The following is a 20,224-nucleotide window of genomic DNA, read 5'->3' on the forward strand; positions in this document are numbered from 1 at the left end:
ACAGTGTGCTGTTGTAAACATATTTGAAAACTATTACCAATAAAGTTTTGTTTAAAAAAAAGTGTCGGTAGTGTTCCCGACTTCGGTCACCCGCCCACATACCCCCAGGGGTTTGGAAAGAGAATTTCGGACCCCAACGTCCAGGCTGATCAGGATCTGGCCTAGAGTCCTTGTAAAACCGGGTTTGGCCAGAATTCAGCCACTACCCCGCCCCGCAGGAGAAGGGGGCGCCAAACTGCCCTTTGACCCTGGACTCGGGGTCCCCACTCTGCGGCGCGCCCCCTCGGCGTCCAGCCCTCGGCCGAGAGGGCGCTCTAGGGAGACGCTGGGGCCGGCGCGCCGGGAGGCCGAGCGGCGGCGGGGGCGGCCCTGGCGGGGGGGGCGGGCAAAGGGTGGGGGAGACCGTGCGCGCCCCCTCCCCGCATCCTCCGCGCGGAGCGCAGGGCCAAGCGCGCCGTTGGGGCGCGGGGGCGGCGACAGTCCGAGGATCCCCGCGGCGCCTGGCGAGCGCAGCGGCCCGGCCCGCGGGCGGCGAGTTCCCGGTAAGTGCGGTCCCGAGAGCGGAGCGCGCCGGGGAGGCGTGGAGAGGGGGGCTGGGCGCCGGGGACGTCTGGGTCCCGCGCCCAATGGCTGGAGGGCGGCCGAGCGCCGCCCGCCCGCCCCGCCCGCCCCCTCTCCCCTCCCCCCGGCGCTCCCCTCCCCCTCCCCCGCCCGCCGCTTTCCCCCGCCCCCGCCCCGGCGCCAACTCCACGGCGCCTCCTTAAAAAGCGCGCGGGAGTTGTAAGGGGGGGCCGGAGCGAGCCAGAGTGAGCGAGAGCGCAGGGTAAAGGGGGCGGGCGGGGGGCCCGGGCTCCACCTTAAAAGCGGGCGCGTGGGGGTGGGAGGGAGGAAGGCGGGCGGCGGGGAGGAGGGAGGGAGGGAAGGAAGGGGGGCCGGAGTGTCCCGGGCGCAGGGCGCGCGTGCGGCGGCGGCGGCGGCGGGGAGGGGCCGGCCGCGCCGCGCTCCCCTCCTCCCTCCTCGCATCCCCGGCCCCGCGCGCGCCCAGCAGAAGCGGGTCTGTGTGTGCGTGCGTGCGAGTGAGTGAGTGTGTGCATATTTTTTTCTCTCTTTTCTTTCTCTCTCACTGTTTTTTCTCTCTCGCGCTCCCTCTCTCTCGCTTTTTTTTTTTTTTTTTTTTTGCAAAGAAACAGCAGCGCCGCCGCCGCTCCGCCGAGGCGCTGCGCCCCCCGGGGGGGGAGGCGGAGGAGGCGGGCAGCGGCGGAGGGAGGGGAGCCGGGGAGGGGGGCGCCGCGCTGGGAGGGAGGCAGCGCGCACGGTGCAGCCGGGCCGGGCGGGAGGCATGGCGGGGCCCCCGGCCCTACCCCCGCCGGAGACGGCGGCGGCCGCCACCACGGCGGCCGCTGCCTCGTCGTCCGCCGCTTCCCCGCACTACCAAGAGTGGATCCTGGACACCATCGACTCGCTGCGCTCGCGCAAGGCGCGGCCGGACCTGGAGCGCATCTGCCGGATGGTGCGGCGGCGGCACGGCCCGGAGCCGGAGCGCACGCGCGCCGAGCTCGAGAAACTGATCCAGCAGCGCGCCGTGCTCCGGGTCAGCTACAAGGGGAGCATCTCGTACCGCAACGCGGCGCGCGTCCAGCCGCCCCGGCGCGGAGCCACCCCGCCGGCCCCGCCGCGCGCCCCCCGCGGGGGCCCCGCCGCCGCCGCCGCCGCCGCCGCGCCGCCGCCCACGCCCGCCCCGCCGCCACCGCCCGCGCCCGTCGCCGCCACCGCCCCGGCCCGGGCGCCCCGCGCGGCCGCCGCTGCCGCCGCCACAGCGCCCCCCTCGCCCGGCCCCGCGCAGCCGGGCCCCCGCGCGCAGCGGGCCGCGCCCCTGGCCGCGCCGCCGCCCGCGCCCGCCGCTCCTCCGGCAGTGGCGCCCCCGGCCGGCCCGCGCCGCGCCCCCCCGCCCGCCGTCGCCGCCCGGGAGCCGCCGCTGCCGCCGCCGCCACAGCCGCCGGCGCCGCCACAGCAGCAGCAGCCGCCGCCGCCGCCGCAGCCACAGCAGCCGCCGGAGGGGGGCGCGGCGCGGGCCGGCGGCCCGGCGCGGCCCGTGAGCCTGCGGGAAGTCGTGCGCTACCTCGGGGGCAGCGGCGGCGCCGGCGGCCGCCTGACCCGCGGCCGCGTGCAGGGGCTGCTAGAGGAAGAGGCGGCAGCGCGAGGCCGCCTGGAGCGCACCCGCCTCGGAGCGCTCGCGCTGCCCCGCGGGGACAGGCCCGGACGGGCGCCGCCGGCCGCCAGCGCCCGCGCGTCGCGGAGCAAGGTGAGCGCGCCGGGGAAGGGGGGGTTGCCGCGCGGTAGGCAGGTGCGGGCGAAGTTGGTGGCGGGGCGCGAGTCCCGGGAGGAATCGGGCGGCGGGCGGCCCTGGCTTTTCGCGTCTTAACTGCGGGTTCGGCGCATGGTGACCTTGGCAAGTGACTTAATCTTGCCGAGCCTCAGTTTCCTCCGCTTGTAAAACGCGACTTAATAGCAGTAGCGACCCCTTGAGGTTGTTGAGCGAGTTTAGTGAGATTTGGCTACTGAGGGCTTTATTAACACAGAGCCTGGCACGGACTGAATGCGTAAAAGTTAGTCCGTGTTGATATTAAAGGTGGGTGTTAAGCACACCACCCGGTCCTGGATCCCAGGGACTGGGCCCAGGGCCAGAACAGCTACTAACCTTTCCTGCCTCTCTCCCCGGCACCAGAGAGGTGGAGAAGAGCGAGTGCTTGAGAAGGAAGAGGAGGAAGAAGACGAGGAAGAGGAGGATGACGAGGATGATGTGTCTGAGGGCTCAGAGGTGCCTGAGGGTGACCGTCCAGCAGGTGCCCAGCACCACCAGCTTAATGGCGAGCGAGGCCCTCAGAGTGCCAAGGAGAGGGTTAAGGAGTGGACACCCTGTGGACCCCACCAGGGCCAGGATGAAAGTCGGGGGCCGGCACCAGGCAGTGGTACCCGCCAAGTGTTCTCCATGGCAGCCATGAATAAGGAAGGGGGATCAGGTAAGGATCTCCCTGAGTTGGAGGGATTGCCTGGTGGGGAGGAACTGAGCCCCAAGACAAAGCCACAGGCATATGTGTTTTCTTTCCCAGCCTCTGCTGCCACTGGGCCGGACTCCCCGTCCCCTGTGCCTTTGCCCCCAGGAAAACCAGCCCTACCAGGGGCCGATGGGACCCCCTTTGGCTGTCCGTAAGTTGGGGTATTTGAGACACGGGGGTGTTGCCTTCATAGGTGTAACAGAACCAGGGGAGTATCGCTTCTCACTGGTTCCCTCTGTTCTGACACAGCTCCGGGCGCAAAGAGAAGCCAGCTGACCCCGTGGAGTGGACGGTGATGGACGTGGTTGAGTACTTCACCGAGGCCGGCTTCCCAGAGCAGGCAACAGCTTTCCAAGAGCAGGCGAGTTCCCAGCCCTCGGTGTGCCCCTCTATTCCAGGGCCTCAGTGGGGGTCAGCTCTCACCCTGCTCTCACCCTGCTCGCTCTTTCTCTGTCCCACCCAGGAAATCGATGGCAAGTCTTTGCTGCTCATGCAGCGCACGGATGTGCTGACTGGCCTGTCCATCCGCCTGGGCCCAGCCCTGAAAATCTACGAGCACCACATCAAGGTGCTGCAGCAAGGCCACTTTGAGGATGACGACCCTGATGGCTTTCTAGGCTGAGCGCCCAGCCTCGCCCCAGCCCCAGCCCATTCCAGCCCCCATCTCACCCAAGACCCCCAGAGTCCAGGAGCTGGATGGGGACACTCTCAGCCCTCATAACAGATTCCAGTGAGGGGGCATTCCTCCCTATTCATCTCTCCCTGTGTTTCCCCAGCATACACACATCTGGCCCCCAGCACATCCTATACTCCATGATAGAGGAGTGTGGGGTGAGACCGGGCCTGCTCATGTCACCCCAGGAGGCTAGCCCTCCCCTCAAGTCTAGGACATTTTTGAAAAAAACAAAAAAAAGAAAAAAAGAAAAACGGGGGCTTCCTATCTCCCCTAGATCCTCTTCAGTTCAGCCAGATGTTTCCTATATAAATGTTCTGTTCTGCCTATTCATTTTGGTGGGTGGCCTTTCCTCTCTCCCCCACCACCCATGCCCCATCCCAGTCTGCCCTTGGGAACAGCTGGGGTGGGGTCTCTGGGTCTTCCCTAACCCTCTCCTTTCTTTCTGTTGGTTGTCGCTCCAGCTGGCTGTATTGCTTTTTAATATTGCACCGAAGGTTTTTTAAATAAAGTTTTAAAAAAAAATGCCAGTTCAATTTTATGAATGGAATGGGGGGAGGAGCTTGAAGAGCTATGGGCCTCCTGGGAGAGTCTAGGGTTCAGACAAAATTGTTTGAGGAGGAAGACAGGTAGTGTGTGGGGCTGCCTGACAGCCAGCTAAGATAGGAAGTGCTGCAGGAGAGCAGGAATATTTGCCTAGTTGGGTCACCTCCCCATGCTCAGAACAGTGCCCAGACACACAGTAGGTGCTCAAATATTTGTTGAGTGACCGGCAGCTAACTAGGCTTTATGAGCATTTTCTCGGTTGTTCTCTCTGCAGCCCCATAGGCAGAGAGCTCATAAAACACCACTTTCTGGAAGAGGCAACTGGCTCATCACAGCAAAGATGCTTGCTCAGGGTCCCAGGGGGTGGGGTCAGACACCTGTCTGAGTTCTTTTACACAGAGTCTTTTTAAGTGTAATTAATGTATTTGGCTTCCTAGCTGTATGTCTGTCAGCTTTGGCACACCACCAAGAATCTCGTTTCTAAGTGTTGGGGGCAGGGGTCTGTTCTGGACCCATGGTAGGGTCTCCAGGCCTCCCTGTCTGGGCCAATTAAAAGGAACGGAAGGGATGAGATCATGGGACCCGCACCTTTTTCCAAGTGAAGATTTTTAGTATTGTTACCAGTTGGAACAGCTACTGACATCACAAGTCCCTGCTAAGTTCAAATGCAGTTTTCCAACTCCATTAGAGTTTCTTTAAAAAAAATATACAGATTCGGGGGCCAGAGTCAGACTCTACGCAGCAGGGGCGTCCTCTTTTCATGTACCTGCACCCCCGGTTTGGAGGCTCGATAAAGACCCCTCTTCCCTAGGAAGCCGCCTAGAAGAAAAGTGCTGGCCCCCCCGGGCGGCACCCCAGGACGGGACCGCGCCAGCACCCGCCCAGGGCGCCTCTTTATCTGGGCGCGTCCCCCAAGCCAGGTTCCGGGAGCGCGCATGTGCGCGGGGCCCCGCGGGCGCGCAGCGCCTACCGGAGAGGCGCGCCCCTCCCGCGTGTTGAAATTCAAACGAGGCGAACTCCCTCCGTGCGGCGCCGCGCGGGCGGAGAGGTCGAGGCAGGGGCGAGTTGGAGGGGGACCGCATTCCCAGTCCCGGCAAGTCTGAGGTTCCCGGGGCGGGGTCGAACCCGCGGCCAACGTGAGCGGCGGAGACTTAAAGAGCTGCGGTCCTCGCCTGCGACCCTACGATGACTACCGAGCAGTGGTTCGTGGAGCCGCTCCCCCCGGGCCCTGGGGAAACACCGCCCCCGGGCGACTTGGAACCTGGGGCGCAGCCCTGCGGAGACCCCTCCTGGTCGGCGTCCCCTGGTGGGCCTGGGAACCCCCCGGAGGCAGAACCGGAGGATGTCCAGGGGCAGCTGCCGGAGGCCTCTACGGCTACTCCTTCCCCCGAGCCCCTGGCCCCCGGCCCAGGCCCCGCCCCTCCTCGCCTACCCTTGGACACCATGTTCAGCCCCATCACTGAACAGCTCCGCTACCTGCTCAAGAAGGCAGATGATTTCCAGAGCTACTTGCTTTACAGGTGATTCTGGATGGGGTCCTAGGTCCTGAGAATGAGACTGAGGAGAGGGTAGTAGGTGGGCAACACACGCTAGGTTCCCAAACTCAAAAGCACCAGGAGCCAGCAACCGTAAATGAAGCTAGTTGATTGCGGATCCCATCTCGAAGAGTGATAAGAACTGTGTAGCAATTTGGGGTTAGGGAGTGCCTATTAGGTGGCCCCCAATTCATGAGGACTTTTCTCCCAGTTTTTAACTGTTGGCTTACACTTTGAACTCTGGGCACGCTAAACAAAACCAATCTGTGCCAGATTTGGCCCAGCTGGCTACCAGTGTGAGAGCCCCACCACGACCACCACCAGAGTATAGCGTGATGCCCAACCCAGGGGGAAAGGGACTGAAATTCTTACAATTCAGTATCCATTGGAATTCTTGGGGAGGCTGTTTAAACCCTAAATTTCTGGGCTCCACCCTACAGGAAATTTTGAGTTAAAGTCAGTGGTAGAACTCAGGTGTCAGCATCTTAACAAGTGTTCCCAATTGTTTTGATGGAAATGGTCCCGGAAGATACTCTGAGAAAGGCCTGGCGCAGGCAGAATTTTTAATAGGGGGTCCAGGCCAGGGGTACATGTCAGCAGTGAGTAGAATGGGAAATGGGGAGTGAGGGACCCCAGGCAAAGGCCCTCTTTTCCCTTTAGCAGGGACCGAGTACAGAAGGAACAGCTGGCAAAGGCCATGCCCACCTTCTTACAGATGTGTGAGCCCTACTTTCTCTATCTGGAGGCAGCTGCACGGAGTGTGCCCCCCATCTATGGAGCCCTGCAGGAGCTGGTCCGAAAGGGGGTGTGTGGAACAGATTTCCTAGACCCTATGCCCCTTTCTTCACCCCTCAGCAGTGGGAGAGGGTGGGGGAGGGCGATCCTGGTAGGCCAGCTAATCTCATTACACCCCTTCTTCCATGCAGCTGTTGGAGATCTCCCAACAGCTGACCCTGCGCCTGGAACAGCTGGTCCTCATGTATGCCTCCTTTGGGTTCGTGGACCTGGAGGATACGGACCCCCTAAGGTAAAAGGGTAGGACACAGGAATGGGGGTGGGGGGAGGGTGGAGTCCAGAGCCCAGCCTCACTCCTGACTCTCCCATTTCTTGCCAGCATCTCTTGTTTCTTCTGCGGGAGGTTCTCCATCAGCCCTTCTCACGAGGTGTCCATCTTCAGATACTGTGCCCCAGCCGCCTACACCGCCACCCGCTTCCCCAGATACCTCTACAAGAAGATGCGTTGGAACCTGGAAGCCACCCCAGAGCCCAGTGGCGGGGAACAAGATTCCCATGTGGATTAGTGAGTCCCCTAATAGAACCAAAGTTCTCCCCTCTCTCCGCAGCATGCCAGTGTAGGCCTCTGGTGGCCACCACCACCAAAGCATGGAAAGCCAAGCAGGAAACCAAAGATCTTTGAAAGGCCATCCCCACCTTAAAAAAAAAAAAAAAAAAAAATTCACCCTCCCATTAACATAAAAGTCCTCCTCTTAAAAGTAAGCTGACAGGGAGAAAAGGCCTCAGTGTTGAGCCACCTGAGAATTTGAGGGCAAATTCTGGGGAGTTCCACCTCCCCCCCCCCCCCCAGAATCAAAGCCCTCAACAGAAGAAGGTAGGAAACTGTTCATTCTTAACTGATGCCCCTCCCCTCCCAGCTACTTCCTGTGCTATCGGGATACTTGGGAAGACACAGGCAAGAGTCCGGCCAATTCGTGCCCCCAGATCCAGAAGCTGTGGTCCATTGGCCGGTGGGTGCCGCTTGGACCTCCCGACGATGACCTTTATTCATGGTAGGAGTTAGGGTGATGGCAAAGTGGGTTTGGGGCTTGGAGGGAGGGGCAGAACCCCACCAAAGACCAACTTCCCCCAATATTGGTTCCCTTGGTAATAAGGACAGTATTTTATTGTGCCCTGAAAAGTGCTTTATGCAGACTTGTGTAACAACCCATTGAGGTCTACACGTTAAGCACCATTTTACAAAGAAAACAGGTGCTCAGAGAGGTTAAGTTACCTGCCCAAGGACACACAGCTAGCTGGGTGATAGGCGAGGTCAGGGCTAGAGCTGTTCAGCCTCCCAGAGCCCTTACCCTAGGTTTCTCATCAACAAGGAAACCACTTTCCCCCCAGGGTTTTTCCCACCCCCAGCTGAAACAAAGCAGCTTTCAGCAACAGCCTTTCACTTGAGGGGAGGGGCTCCCGAGAAGCAGGGGGGCGCTCACGTCCTGGCCTGTCTGTCCCGGCCCCCAGGATTTTGTGCCCGCAGCCGCCTGGGGACTACCAGCAGCTGCTGACCATCGGCTTTGAGGAGCCCTCGCACATGCTGGCCACCGACCTGCTGGTGCAGATCCTCACGGGCCAGGCAGGCCCGGCCCGGCCCCCGAGTGCGGCCGGGCCCGCGGCGTGGGCCGCGCAGGGGTCTTGAGCCTGGAGAGAGGGTATAAGCTGGAGCTTGACAGTTCCAAACTCCAGGAGAGGGAGCAGGGGAGGGGCTCACTCGTTCTCCCAGGGCACCTCGGCCTCGCCTTCCAAGGGGCCAGGCCGAGCTGGCCAGTGGGCACCGGGTCCGGCTCGGCCGCGGAGCCCTTCGTGTGGACACACCAGTTTTGCGTTAAATAAAAGAAAGAAAGAGGTCACAGGCTCAGCCTCCGCTCGCAGTGCCGCGCCCCACCCCTTGGGGCGAGGGAGCCCCGCCCACTCGCGCGGCCTTCTGGGAAATGTAGTCTTTGAAACAAAACCAAAGTCCCTCGACTGGCGGACAAGCGCTCAAGGCATGCGCAGAGGCGCACATGAAGCTAAAAGGGAAGTAGGGGTGCCTGTCAACAACCGGAACCCAAAAAACCGCAAGTTTTGGGTAGCCGGGAAATTCAACACCCAATGGGGGAAGGGACCCTAGAGCCACGCCCACTCCCGTGTTTTGACCCGGAAGTGGCTTCTTTTTACCGAAAAGACTATATTTCCCGACATGCCCCAGGAAAGGGCCCCGGGTCAGTTTCCGAAAGGCCAGAGTTAAATCTTCTTCCAGCTTTTGGGTAACGGAGTGGGCAGGTCGTCTTACTCGGCCGGGTGTCCCGGGCGCGGGCTGGTGGGAAAGCCGTAAGGAACTCCAACTTGGGATCTCTAAGCTTAACTCCGACCTTGGACAGGAAAAGAGACCCGGGTTGAGGTAAACTCACATATTCAAAGCTACAGCGGGCAAGTGGCGGGGCTATTGGAGCTGGTCCCTTGCGAGAGGAAGGGTGTTCTTCCTCACCCTGCTGTCACTCATCTGCGAGTTACCCCCTCATTTAAGGCATTCCTTTTCGTTCTTTGTAGCATTTTTGGAGTCAGGGGAAACCTAACCTTTAAGTTTTTGAGCAAAGCACTCACCTAAAACTCCCTGGCACATAGTAGTGTAAACCCCCGTTTAAGATGACAAAAGCGGACGTGAGAGGTAAAGTGAGTCGTCCGGATTGGACACCAGAACCCTTCATCTTTGGGGGGCCACAGGGGGTACAATTTGACTTCATTAAGATTGTTTAGTCTGAATGAGTTCAAGGGGATTCTGAAGCTCCCTAATACTTCTTTTTTTTTTTTTTTAATATTTTATTTATCCATTGAGAGAGGGAGAGAGAGTGAGTGAGAGAAGGCATGAGAGGGGAGAAGGTCACAGGGAGATGCAAACTCTCCGCGGAGCTGGGAGCCCTATGCGGGACTTGATCCCGGGACTCGATCCCGGCACTCCGGAGGATCATGACCTGAGCCGAAGGCAGTTGCTCAACTAACTGAGCCACCCAGGCACCCACTAATACGGTTTTAAGTTAGTTCCTGTGACTTACACACACACACACACACACACACACACACACACACACACTGTAAGCTCTTTAGCTTAGTCCATAGAAGTTTAAATTGAGCCACAAATGCGAGTCATATATGTAATTTCAAACCGCCTAGTAACTACATTTTTTAAAAGATGAAGTTTAAAAAAAAAAACACATAAATATTAGTGATTTTTATTTAACCCAATATATCCAAAATATTATTTCAACATATACTAAATGCAAGAAATTGAGATAGTTCCCCCTTTCAGTTAATAAGTCTTTGAAGTCTGGTGTGTCTTTCATACTTACAGCACATCTCAGTTCAGACATAGCTTTAGACTATGTCCCTTAAGGCAAATCACAGGTCACTTAAGACTAAAGATTTCTGGGGGCGCCTGGGTAGTTCAGTGGATCAAAGCCTCTGCCTTTAGCTCAGGTCATGATCCCAGAGTCCTTGGATCAAGCTCCACATTGGGCTCTCTGCTTAGTAGGGAGCCTGCTTCCCCATCTCTCTCTGCCTGCCTCTCTGCCTACTTGTGATCTCTGTCTGTCAAACAAATAAATAAAATATTAAAAAAAAAAAAAGACTAATGATTTCTGGTGCATGGTGGCAGTACTTGGAGAAGAATGAAACAGGTTTGATGTCCTGAATCCTGTTGCTTTTGAACTATCTATAACGTGATTCTCCACCTTTAGCATGGAATCGTGTGGAGGGTCTAATTTTTAAGTCTGGGTTGGGGGCCCAGAATGTGAGAAGTTCCCAAGCCATCCAGAGACTGCTGGTCCAAACGCTACAGTTTGAGAACTGCTAGCCTACATCTACCTACCTGATCGTTCTCACACTTGGCTCCATGTGGGAAACACCTGTAGAGCTTTAAAAAATACTGAAGCCAAGGTGCCCCTCAGATTCTGATTTGCTTGGTGTAAGGGTGCCTCAGCGGAGTCAGGGCAGGGAAGGTAGAGAACCCAGGTCCACACTTAAGTAGTGCTGTCAACTCTACAGGCTTAGTTCTTAGCAACCCTGCTGGGAATTAAGAATCTGCTCTGGGGGCGCCTGGGTGGTCCCTGCGTCCTGGGATCTAGCCCCATATTGGGCTTCCTGCTAAGGTGGGGAGCCTGCTTCTCACTCTCCAGCTCCCCTGTGCTTGTGTTTCCTCTCTCTCTCTCTTTCTGTCATAAATAAATAAAATCTTTTTTCAAAGATTTTTATTTGACAGAAAGATCACAAGTAGGCAGAAAGGCAGGCATAGAGAGAGGGGTAAGTGGGCTCCTCACAGAGCAGAGAGCCTGATGTGGGGCTCGATCCCAGAACCCTGAGATCATGACCCACTGAGCCACCCAGGAGCCCCAATAAATAAAATCTTAAAAAAAAAAAACCTGCTCTGGCTGTTTCCATTTCCCCCCTTGGCAGTGCTGGATCTTTGCTCTCTCAGCAGAGTCACCATCAAGTATGTGCTCAGTGTGCTGATGCCGGAATCAGGTGGTTCCTTTTTGGACTGAGCTTCTTGTGGGGTCCAATGCTGTGTGAGCATTCTTTCATTCTTAATTAGCTACTTGTCCTCCCTATGGAGAATCAAGCCTGTTGCTAGACCCAGGGCATCCATAGTTGGACAAGTTCAAGAGTTGAAACAGTGATTCTAAAACATTCCTGGGTCTTTTCTTGGTCTCAGGCCCCCCCTAAGAAGCTGGTACCCTAAAACCAAAGAATAAAAGTGCACAGATACAGTTATTCAAGTTAGGGTGTTCACAGACTCTCTTGAACTCCATCAAAGGGGGACTTGAACCCCTCAGCTTAGGAGAGAAATTAGAAGGGCTTGTCAGTTGAGAGCTACAGGCTCTATGGCAAACAGCTGCTACTTATTGCATCTCCTGTCCCTCACCCCCAATTTAAAAAGTTTTCTAGTTATTTTTTAAATATTTTATTTATTTGAGAGAAAGAAAGCGCAAGCAGGGGGAGTTGCAGAGGGAGAAGCAGGCTGCCAGCTGAGCAGGGAGTACTATGTGGGACTCAATCCCAGGACCCTGGGATCATGACCTGAGCCACCCAAGTGCCCCAAAAGTCGCATTTAAAGTTCAGTAGATCTCTTTTTTTTTTTTTTTTAAGATTTTATTTATTTGACAGAGACAGCGAGAGAGGGCATGCAAGCAGGGGGAGTGGGAGAGGGAGAAGCAGGCACCCCGCCCAGCAGGGAGCTAGAGGCAGCCAGATCACAGGACCCTGGGTTCATGACCCCAGCCGAAGCAGACGCTGCTTAATGACTGAGCCACGCAGATGGCCCTCTCTTTTATTTATTTAATTTTTTTTAAAGATTTTTTTATTTGTTTATTTGACAGAGAGAGACAGAGAGGTCACAAGTAGGCAGAGAGGCAGGCAGAGAGAGAGGGAGAAGCAGGCTCCCCGCCAAGGAGAGAGCCCGATGTGGGGCTCGATCCCAGGACCCTGGGATCATGACCTGGGCCGAAAGCAAAGGCTTAACCCACTGAGCCACCCAAGTGCCCCTCTCTCTTTTATTTTATTTTATTTTAAAGATTTTTATTTATTTATCTGAGAGACAGTGAGAGAGAGCATGAGAGGCGAGAAGGTCAGAGGGAGAAGCAGACTCCCCATGGAGCTGGGAGCCCGATGCGGGACTCGATCTCAGGACTCCGGGACCGTGACCTGAGCCAAAGGCAGTTGCTTAACCAACTGAGCCACCCAGGTGCCCTCTCTTTTATTTTTTTAAAGATTTTATTTATTTGAGAGAGAGTGAGTAAATGCACAAGCAAAGGGGGAGGGCCAGGGGCAGAAGCAGACTCCCCTGCCAAGGGGGGAGGCAGACATGGAGCCCCATCTCCAGATTGCAGATTATAACCTGAACCCAAATCACATGCTTAACTGTCTGAGCCACCCTGACTCCCCTAGATTTCTCTTTTAAAGGCTTGGTTCCAGGGGTGCCTGGGTAGCTCAGTGGGTTAAGCCACTGCCTTCGGCTCAGGTCATGATCTCAGGGTCCTGGGATCGAGCCCTGTGTTGGGCTCTCTGCTCGGCAGGGAGCCTGCTTCCCTTCCTCTCTCTCTGCCTCCCTCTCTGCCTACTTGTGATCTCTCTCTGTCAAATGAATAAATAAAATCTTAAAAAAAAAAAAAAAAAAGGCTTGGTTCCCTCCTCGCTGCCCCCCCACCTTTTGGAAATCAGAAGCTCTGGTGCCACTGAGTTCACTCATTGGTAGTACTGTTGATATGGAGGAACACTCATCTGCCCGTCGAAACAAGGCATTTTACAACACACCCCATTTCTCTCCTTAATATCTGTCTGGGATCTATACGGCATGTGAAGTTTGCCATAGCTGGACAGATTATACATGGCCTTCTATACCCCGCTGAGAAGCTTGTACCTATACCACCCCCCCATTTTTTTGGGTAGCTATTGTTTACGTCCTCAGGGCAGGAACAACCTCTTATCACCTCTGTCTAGCCAGCGCCCAGCTCCGGGCATTCCGTTGGCACCAATAAATGTTGACGCTGTCTGGAAAAACCGAGGGCTTGAGTTCATTCGTCCGAACGCCGCAGTTTGCGCATCTGCCGCCAGGGGGCACCAGGACCCGGCCAGGGCCGGGGGAGACCAGCAGCCCCAGAACTCGGCACTAAGGGGGCACGTTCTGTATTCTGGCCCGCGCCTCCTGCAGCTTTCTCAGGACTTCCTCTGCCGGGCGCGCTCCCGCCCCAGCCCAGACGAAGAAGACCCAGAGGAAAACAGCCTCAACTGCCCAGAAAGAAAGGGCTTTATTGGGGAGTGAGGATAGCCGAGGTGGAGACCCTGGTCCCCTAATTGCAAAGGCCGGAGGCAGAGACCAGCTCCGTTTGCAGTTAGGCGGCGAAGGGCTGAACAGTTCCACTGGCGGTTTGAGAGTGGTAGTGTTCCCCAGTGGGGACTAACAGTTTTATAGAAGAGACTGCTCAATTTCACAAAGTCAAGTTCAAGGAAGGGCTGGTCGATTTCATCTTGTCCTGTGCAGACCCGCTGGCCTTCGTCCAGGCCTTCAGTGGATTCTGAGAGCACCTGGGCAGCCCTACCAGTTTCCTCTGATGTACATGTTACGTCTGGCAGGGGGTCCCAGCCTGCTGGAACATCAAGTCTTCTGCTCCTCCTGGGGAGAGGACGCCAGACGGAAGGCTGACTTTAAAGGACCCGCGCACCGCAGGAAGGACACCCAGTCACAAGATTGAGGCGGTTTGGGCCCTGGGACTACCGCATCCTGGTCACTCCCGGGCCGTGCCCAGAACTTTGTGCCCTAGCCTAGACTGAGTTTCCGAAGGGCGCGGGGGTGCACTTTTCCCTGGCCCAGCACCCTGGCGCCCGGGCTGAGGGGAGGGAAGAGCGACTAGCGCTTGAAGCAAGAGGAGAAAAGGGGGTTCCCACCTGCTCCAAGCCGCTCTCAGATGCCTTTCTGCGGGGAGGCCAGATCACCGCCAGCTTTCCGTCGCCGCTGCTCGCTGCGGGGGAAGGGGCGCTCAGCCGGGGTTGCCCCTCCTGTCACCAGCTGGAGGCTGCCAGGGCCAAGGAGGCCGGCCGCGCCCCTTAAACACACAGGCGTTTACCCTCCTTCCCATGGAAACCTCCATTCTGAAAGGAGGGAGCAACCTGAGGGAGGAGGGAGGCGAACCCAGAGTGCGGAAGTGGCTCCAGGAGTGCCTGAACCCAGGGGTTCCAGGGAACCCGATAAGGACACCTAGAACCCCCCCTCCCTTCCTCACCAAGAGCCTAGTGAGGTGGATTCGGGAGTCGACCATCCCGAGTACAGGGTGGAGCGCAGGGCGTTTGGGAGCCTGAGGGGGTACCTTGAGGGCCAGAAGAGGGGCCACTGGAGTTGGGCAGTCGGTGAGGGTGGCTGGAGCCCTGACAGACCCCAGCGTCGGAGCGCGCGTGCTTACCCGTGAGGCTCGGCGCGGGCTCCTTGAACTCGGCGGTGCCGTAGACGCTGAGCCGCTGGCGCTGCAGCTCCCGCTCGCGCTCAAGCACCTCGCGCACCTCCTGCTCCAGCAGCGACGGCGCGACCCGCGGCGGGGCGCGGGCCAGCACCGGGCACCGACCCTGCACCGCCAAGCGCGGCCGGCCTCCGGGATCCGGCAGCCCCTGCAGGTCCGCGCCGCCTTCAGCCGCCGGCAAGGAGCCGCGTCCCCCAGCGGCTTCAAAGAATCGCCGGAGCTCACCCAACGGCTGCGGCTGCGGCCCGGCGCGCTGCTCTGGGGCTGCGGGGCTCGCTAGCGCCGCCTGACGGTGGGCCTCCCGCTCGATGTCTCGCTGCATCTGCGCGCCCGCCCGCGCGCGCTCCAAGGCGCGCGGGAGCGCGGGGCCGGGGCCGGGCAGGCTGAGCACTGGCCGCACGCGCAGCTCGACGAGTTCTCGGCCTGCGCGGCGAGGGCTCAGGCCTCGGCTCCGGCGCAGGCTCTCCTCGCGTTCGCAGCTGCGTCGTATTTCTCGTTCAATGGGCGTCTCCATGAGCGGCTCCTCGGGGCCCTGGTGGGGGGCGGGGGGTCTTTGGGAGCGGTAGAAAATGCTGCAGGGGGCCTTCGGAGTCTGACTCCGGGGCCGAGGTCTCGGGATCCTGAAGAGAACAGTGCTTCGGGACCACCGCGCTTCGAGCTTCAGACGGCTCGGGGTCGTGGTTGCCGGACCAGAGACTCCCAAAACCCTCAGCTGCAGACGGCCCGGGGCGTTCTGCGTCCAGCCCCGCTGATGGACCCGGGACTTCGCTCTCTTGCTCAGAGATCTCCGCGCCCTGCTCTAAAGGGGGCACGGAGACCTTGCCTCCTGGCCTGTGGACTTCGGCGTCCTGCTCTGGGGCAGGCCCCGGACTTCGCTGTCTGACCCGGGGGCCTCGAGGCCCCGCTCTTCGGACGAACCCAGGGCTCCGATCTCTGGCCCGGGGACCTCGGTGTCCAGGGCTGGGAGCAGCTCGAAAGGCTTAGTTTCCAGCGCCGGAGTTTTGATGCCCAGAGCTCGGACACTGCCCTGCGCGGCACCTGTGGCAGTCACCGCCCGCGGGTTCCAAGGCGTTGCCTACAGCGGCCGTTTCTCTGACCTGCCCCTGGCCTCTAAGAACGGCCCCCCGGGGCAGGGTCGGGCACCGCCCTCTGCACCTGAAGGGAAGATTACGGCCCCGCCCTCGGGGTGGAAAGGGGCGGGGCTCGTCAGGGTACCGCCTTTCCTGCGCTGACGCGCCTCAGGTCAGTTCAGGGTACCAGACTTCTTGTAAAAGGGCTTACCTGGACTCGGCTGCAAGTCTAGGTGCCGTTCGACTCTCGGGGCGCCACCGTGGCACCTTGTCGCTCCCACGTCCCCGGCATTCCCAGGAGGTCTGACCCCAGCCGTGCCCCTGGCTGGGTCGTTGAGCCACTGGCCCTCTGGTGCTGGTGTCCTCCAAAGCCATCTTTCCGGGACCTTGCTAGCCCCGCCCAGGCCGGCGGGCAGCAACGCCCCTGGCCTCTGGGCTGTCCATCCACATTCTACCCCTGCAGCCTACGGCTCAGACTGGAGGGGGCGCCAGGAGCCCTCTCTTGGCGCGCCCCAGGTTCCCTCCCCGTTTCTGGGCTCAGCGAGGCCTCTTCAGAGAGGTGTGCCTTGGGCCGCGTCACGCCCAGAGGCTGCTTTCCCCTCACCCCTCCTGGAAAAGTCCGCGAGGCGTCTGCGGCCAAGTGCACTTCCAGATTGAGGAGGGACGGACGCAACGCGCCCAGGGCTCAGCGGAGCAGCTGCGGTTGAAAGGCGGTCACCTTGGGCCCAGGCAGCTAGAAAGGCCCTGGAGAGGTATCCAAGCTTGCGGTATGGAGCAGCTCCCCGCCGCAGGGGCCAGATCCGTGGCGTTCAAGGGCAAGACCGACGCCCCCAAAGACATTTTCCACTCTCTTCCCCAGGCCCTCTCCAGATCTGTCCTCTGGCCCTACTTCACCATTCTGGGTTGACCAGGAAGAAAGAATAGTTACCTAGAGAAAGAGGGGGGTGGGTGCTAAACAGCTTTGGGAACCTCCAACAATCCATATCTGATCACTCCTTCCCCCAGGTCTCTGCCTACCTTGATGACTCCCCTCCTTCCCACCCTCTCCTACCCTCTCCTGGATCCTAGTCTCCAGTTCCTCCCTCTAACCCCGTTGGCCCAACTGGAATTGGGCCTACATGGGTTCCATCCCGCGCAAAACCTAAGTAAGGTACCAGCCTTCTCCAAGGCCCAGTTCTCTCGTCTGTAAAAGGGGGAAAGCAGTACCTACTCCCTTGGGAAGTGGTGAGGATTAAAGCTATACTTCTGGAAAGAGCTGTCTGTAGTGTTCTCTCCTCTTCATCACTTCCTGTTCCTCTTTGGCAGTGCTAACAAGGCTCCTGGCCCCACCATCCCACTGAGCCTTTTCAGTCCAAGGACACTGATGGACTTCATTTGCTGAATCCAGTCACTGGTTCCTCCCTGACTTCCTTTCCACTAGCTCCTTGGTCTCCAAGGACACCATCTTCTCCTGGTTTCCCTCCTATCTCGCAGGCATTTCTCTCTCTCTCGCTCTTTAAGGATTTGACTTATTTATTTGAGAGAGCGAGAGCACAAGCAGGGGAGCAGCAGCAGGCAGAGGGAGAAGCAGGCTCTCTGCTGATCTAGGAGGCCAATGCAGGACTAATTCAGGATCCTAGGATCATTACCTGAGCCAAAGGCAGACTCTTAACTGACTGAACCACCCAGGTATCCCCTCCCTGGCCTTTCTTCTCAGGCTTCTGTTGCACCTGCCTTATAGGTTTTCTTTCCCTCTGGTTTCCATGGAGTTGGCTGATGAGACAGAGGGAAGTGCCTGTGTCCTTCCCCTTCAGGTAGCCACTCCACACAGCTCTGACCCCAAAGCCAAGGTATGGAAACAGCCCCTGGCTGTTACTAACCCAGATTGTCTTCTTCTTTTCCTTTTCTTTTTTCTTTTTTTAAGTTTATTTATTTATTTAAGTAATCTCCACACCCAGTGTGCGGCTCGAACTCAACCCCGAGATCAAGGGTCATGGGCTTCGCTGGCTGAGCCAGTCAGGGGGGCCTCCGGACACCTTTATAAGCCAACTCTTTATCAAGCTCTCATCAGTTACTCAGTGTGAGCACACGATCTCTTTCCTCCCAGCACTCAACCCCTGACCAATCCCTACCTCATACTTTAAACGCCATCTCTGTGCTGGTGTCTCTCAAATTTATATCTCCATCTCTGACTTCTCCTCTGGGTTTTGGACTCCTCTCCAACACTCTTAGTGTAGTAGGTGTCAAACTGAACACTTTTAAAAAACTGAACTTTCGGATCCCCCCAGGTCTCCTCACTATGTGTGGCAACTTACACAGTTTGTTTTTCATGCCCCAAACCTGGGAATCTACCTCAACCTCTCTCAGCCCTGCTCCAATCCATCCATATGTTGGATTGCTGTTGGATCTTCAGGCTCTGCCCCCAAAACATATTCTGAATTTGTCCACTTCTCTCCACCCTCACTTATCCCAACCACTTCAGCGTCCCTCCAATGGCTCCCCATCACACTCAGAAGAAAAATTCAAATTCTCTCCTCGGACCCAGAAGGCCCTGCCCACTTCTCAGATCTCATTTTCTGACATTCTCTCCCTCACTTTTCCATTCCAGCCTTTGTGCTTCCCTCAACGCCCCCCCACAAGTGCACTCCTACCTCAGGGCCTTTGCACTTACTTGCCCTTTTCTCTGCTTGGAATGGCTCATCATATGGCTGGCTTCTGCTATGTGGGTCTCGACTCATATATCACTTCTTTAGACAAATAGTCCCTGATCACCCAGCCTGCATCATACACAGCCCTTCTCCATTACCCTAAACCTGCTATTCTTTTTTTTTTTTAACTATTTATTTGACAGATAGAGATCTCAAGTAGGGGGAGAGGCAGGTAGAGAGAGAGAGAGAGAGGAGGAAGCAGACTCCCAGCTGAGCAGAGATCCTGATGAGGGGCTTGGTCTCAGGACCCTGGGATCATGACCTGAGCTGAAGGCAGAGGCTTTAACCCACTGAGTCACCCAGGTGCCCCTAACCCTGCTATTCTATACTCACCTTATACAGCAATGATCATTAATTGCCTTTATTTGTATATTATCTCTCTCCTCCCCACCACCGAAAGTGAGTTGTCTTACAGCATTTTCTGTTTGGTCACCCCTAGACCCAACTACCCCATGCCTAGAACAGTGGCTGATAAAAAACAGTTGCTTAAGAATTATTTAATGATATGCACGAGGTGTCCACCCCAGTGCTGGGAATAAAGAAACAAATCAGACTTGGAAGGTGCAGTTGAGTTTGGGAGACAGACACAATGGTAAACAGAACAATCTTGCTTCATTGTGTAATACGGGACAAGAATACAAAGGGAAGTCCACATACCATACATCTCAATATTTAACAGTTATAACATTAAATTACAAACAATTAAATGAAGTATATTCTCAGAGCACCTGAGTGGTGCCGTCAGTTGAGCCTCCAACTCTTGATTTTGGCTCAGGTCATGATTTCAGAGTTGTGAGATCAAGCCCTACGTCAGCCTCTGTGTTCAGTAAGGAGACCACTTGGGATTCTCTCTCCCTCTCCCTCTGCCCCTCCCGCTTGTGTGCATTCTCTCTCTCTCTCTCAAATAAATAAATAGATCTCTTTAAAAGATACATTCTCGGGGCACCTGGGTGGCTTAGTCGTTAAGCATCTACCTTTGGCTCAGGTCATGATCCCAGGGTCCTGGGATCAAGCCCCACATTGGGCTCCTTGCTCAGCGGGAAACCTGCTTCTCTCCCTCTCCCACTCCCCCTGCTTGTATTCCCTCTCTCACTGTCTCTCTCTCTCTATGTCAAATAAATAAATAAAATCTTTTTTTTTTTTAAAGATACATTCTATCCTCCAAAAGACAGAAACAACCCACATGTCCATCAACAAATGAATAGATAAACAATATGGGGGGTAGCTCCCCAAAATGGAATATTTGGGGGTGCCTGACTGGTTCTGTTAGTAGAGCATGTGATTCTTTTTTTTTTTTTTTTTTTAATTCTTTGTCAGAGAGAGGGAGAGCATAAGCAGGGGGAGAGGCAGACAGAGGGAGAAGCAGGCTCCTTGCCAAACAAGGAGCTGGATGTGGGACTCAATCCCAAGACCCTGGGATCTCAACCGGACCAAAGGCAGATGCCCAATGAACTGAGCCACCCAGGCATCCCAAGCTTGCGACTCTTGATCTCAGGATTGTGAGTTCAAGCCCCGTGTTGGGTGTAGAAATGACTTAAAAAAATAAAATCTTAAAGAAAAAAAGGAATATTATTCAGTCATAAAAAGAATGAAACACTGACACACACTACATTGTGGATGGATCTTAAAAACATTATGCTGAGTTGGGGCCCCTTGGTGGCTCAGTCAGTTGAGCATCTGCCTACAGCTCAGGTCACGATCCTAATCCAGTGTCCTGGGATTGAGTCCCACATTGGGCTTCCTGCTCAGCGGGAAGTCTGCTTTTCCCTCTCCCTCAGCCCCTCCCCCTGCTCCTGCTCTCTCTCGCTCTCCCTCTCTCTCTCTCAAATAAATCTTTTTTTTTTTAAGATTTTATTTATTTATTTGACAGACAGAATACAGGTAGTCAGAGAGGC

The 20,224-nt window shown here is 56.9% G+C and overlaps 3 protein-coding genes across 5 annotated transcripts; 2 read left to right on the forward strand and 1 right to left on the reverse strand.

Annotated features, from left to right (window-relative positions):
* The first annotated feature begins 731 nt into the window (after window positions 1-731).
* On the forward strand, window positions 732-3,983 carry SAMD1 (sterile alpha motif domain containing 1). The gene is made up of 6 exons (XM_045083044.1): window positions 732-823; window positions 1,185-2,302; window positions 2,726-3,020; window positions 3,111-3,207; window positions 3,306-3,417; window positions 3,520-3,983. The coding sequence occupies exons 2-6, from the start codon at window positions 1,340-1,342 to the stop codon at window positions 3,676-3,678; spliced, it is 1,626 nt and encodes a 541-aa protein (XP_044938979.1). The 5' UTR covers window positions 732-823; window positions 1,185-1,339; the 3' UTR covers window positions 3,679-3,983.
* Window positions 3,984-5,286: 1,303 nt separating this feature from the next.
* On the forward strand, window positions 5,287-8,473 carry CUNH19orf67 (chromosome unknown C19orf67 homolog). The gene is made up of 6 exons (XM_004748245.3): window positions 5,287-5,795; window positions 6,471-6,615; window positions 6,737-6,837; window positions 6,925-7,110; window positions 7,463-7,597; window positions 8,055-8,473. The coding sequence occupies exons 1-6, from the start codon at window positions 5,461-5,463 to the stop codon at window positions 8,227-8,229; spliced, it is 1,077 nt and encodes a 358-aa protein (XP_004748302.2). The 5' UTR covers window positions 5,287-5,460; the 3' UTR covers window positions 8,230-8,473.
* Window positions 8,474-13,352: 4,879 nt separating this feature from the next.
* On the reverse strand, window positions 13,353-16,048 carry MISP3 (MISP family member 3). 3 transcript variants are annotated; one of them, XM_013054090.2, is made up of 4 exons: window positions 15,854-16,048; window positions 14,519-15,104; window positions 14,007-14,080; window positions 13,353-13,734 (listed from the first exon to the last, which is right to left on the reverse strand). In XM_013054090.2, the coding sequence occupies exons 2-4, from the start codon at window positions 15,084-15,086 to the stop codon at window positions 13,717-13,719; spliced, it is 660 nt and encodes a 219-aa protein (XP_012909544.1). In that variant the 5' UTR covers window positions 15,087-15,104; window positions 15,854-16,048; the 3' UTR covers window positions 13,353-13,716. The 3 variants fall into 3 exon arrangements, 2 of the variants coding, with proteins under 2 accessions (XP_012909544.1, XP_044938998.1); XR_001178766.2 differs by lacking the exon at window positions 15,854-16,048 and having other exon boundaries at window positions 14,007-14,164; window positions 14,519-15,846; XM_045083063.1 differs by lacking the exons at window positions 13,353-13,734; window positions 15,854-16,048 and having other exon boundaries at window positions 14,007-14,228; window positions 14,519-15,846.
* Window positions 16,049-20,224: the final 4,176 nt, after the last annotated feature.

Source organism: Mustela putorius, unplaced genomic scaffold, assembly GCF_011764305.1.
Source record: "Mustela putorius furo isolate JIRA1106 unplaced genomic scaffold, ASM1176430v1.1 tig00000095_pilon_pilon_pilon, whole genome shotgun sequence".
Taxonomy (NCBI): domain Eukaryota; kingdom Metazoa; phylum Chordata; class Mammalia; order Carnivora; family Mustelidae; genus Mustela; species Mustela putorius.

Excerpts from the sequence above, each read along its gene's own strand:
- SAMD1 (XM_045083044.1), top strand. The coding sequence starts at position 1,340 with ATGGCGGGGCCCCCGGCCCTACCCCCGCCGGAGACGGCGGCGGCCGCC. Across the intron at positions 3,208-3,305 it reads GGGACCCCCTTTGGCTGTCC|CTCCGGGCGCAAAGAGAAGC; the intron begins GTAAGTTGGGGT and ends GTTCTGACACAG. Across the intron at positions 3,418-3,519 it reads CAACAGCTTTCCAAGAGCAG|GAAATCGATGGCAAGTCTTT; the intron begins GCGAGTTCCCAG and ends TGTCCCACCCAG.
- CUNH19orf67 (XM_004748245.3), top strand. The coding sequence starts at position 5,461 with ATGACTACCGAGCAGTGGTTCGTGGAGCCGCTCCCCCCGGGCCCTGGG. Across the intron at positions 6,616-6,736 it reads AGGAGCTGGTCCGAAAGGGG|CTGTTGGAGATCTCCCAACA; the intron begins GTGTGTGGAACA and ends TCTTCCATGCAG. Across the intron at positions 6,838-6,924 it reads GAGGATACGGACCCCCTAAG|CATCTCTTGTTTCTTCTGCG; the intron begins GTAAAAGGGTAG and ends ATTTCTTGCCAG.
- MISP3 (XM_013054090.2), bottom strand. The coding sequence starts at position 15,086 with ATGGAGACGCCCATTGAACGAGAAATACGACGCAGCTGCGAACGCGAG. Across the intron at positions 14,081-14,518 it reads GCCCGCGCCGAGCCTCACGG|CGAGCAGCGGCGACGGAAAG; the intron begins GTAAGCACGCGC and ends CTTCCCCCGCAG.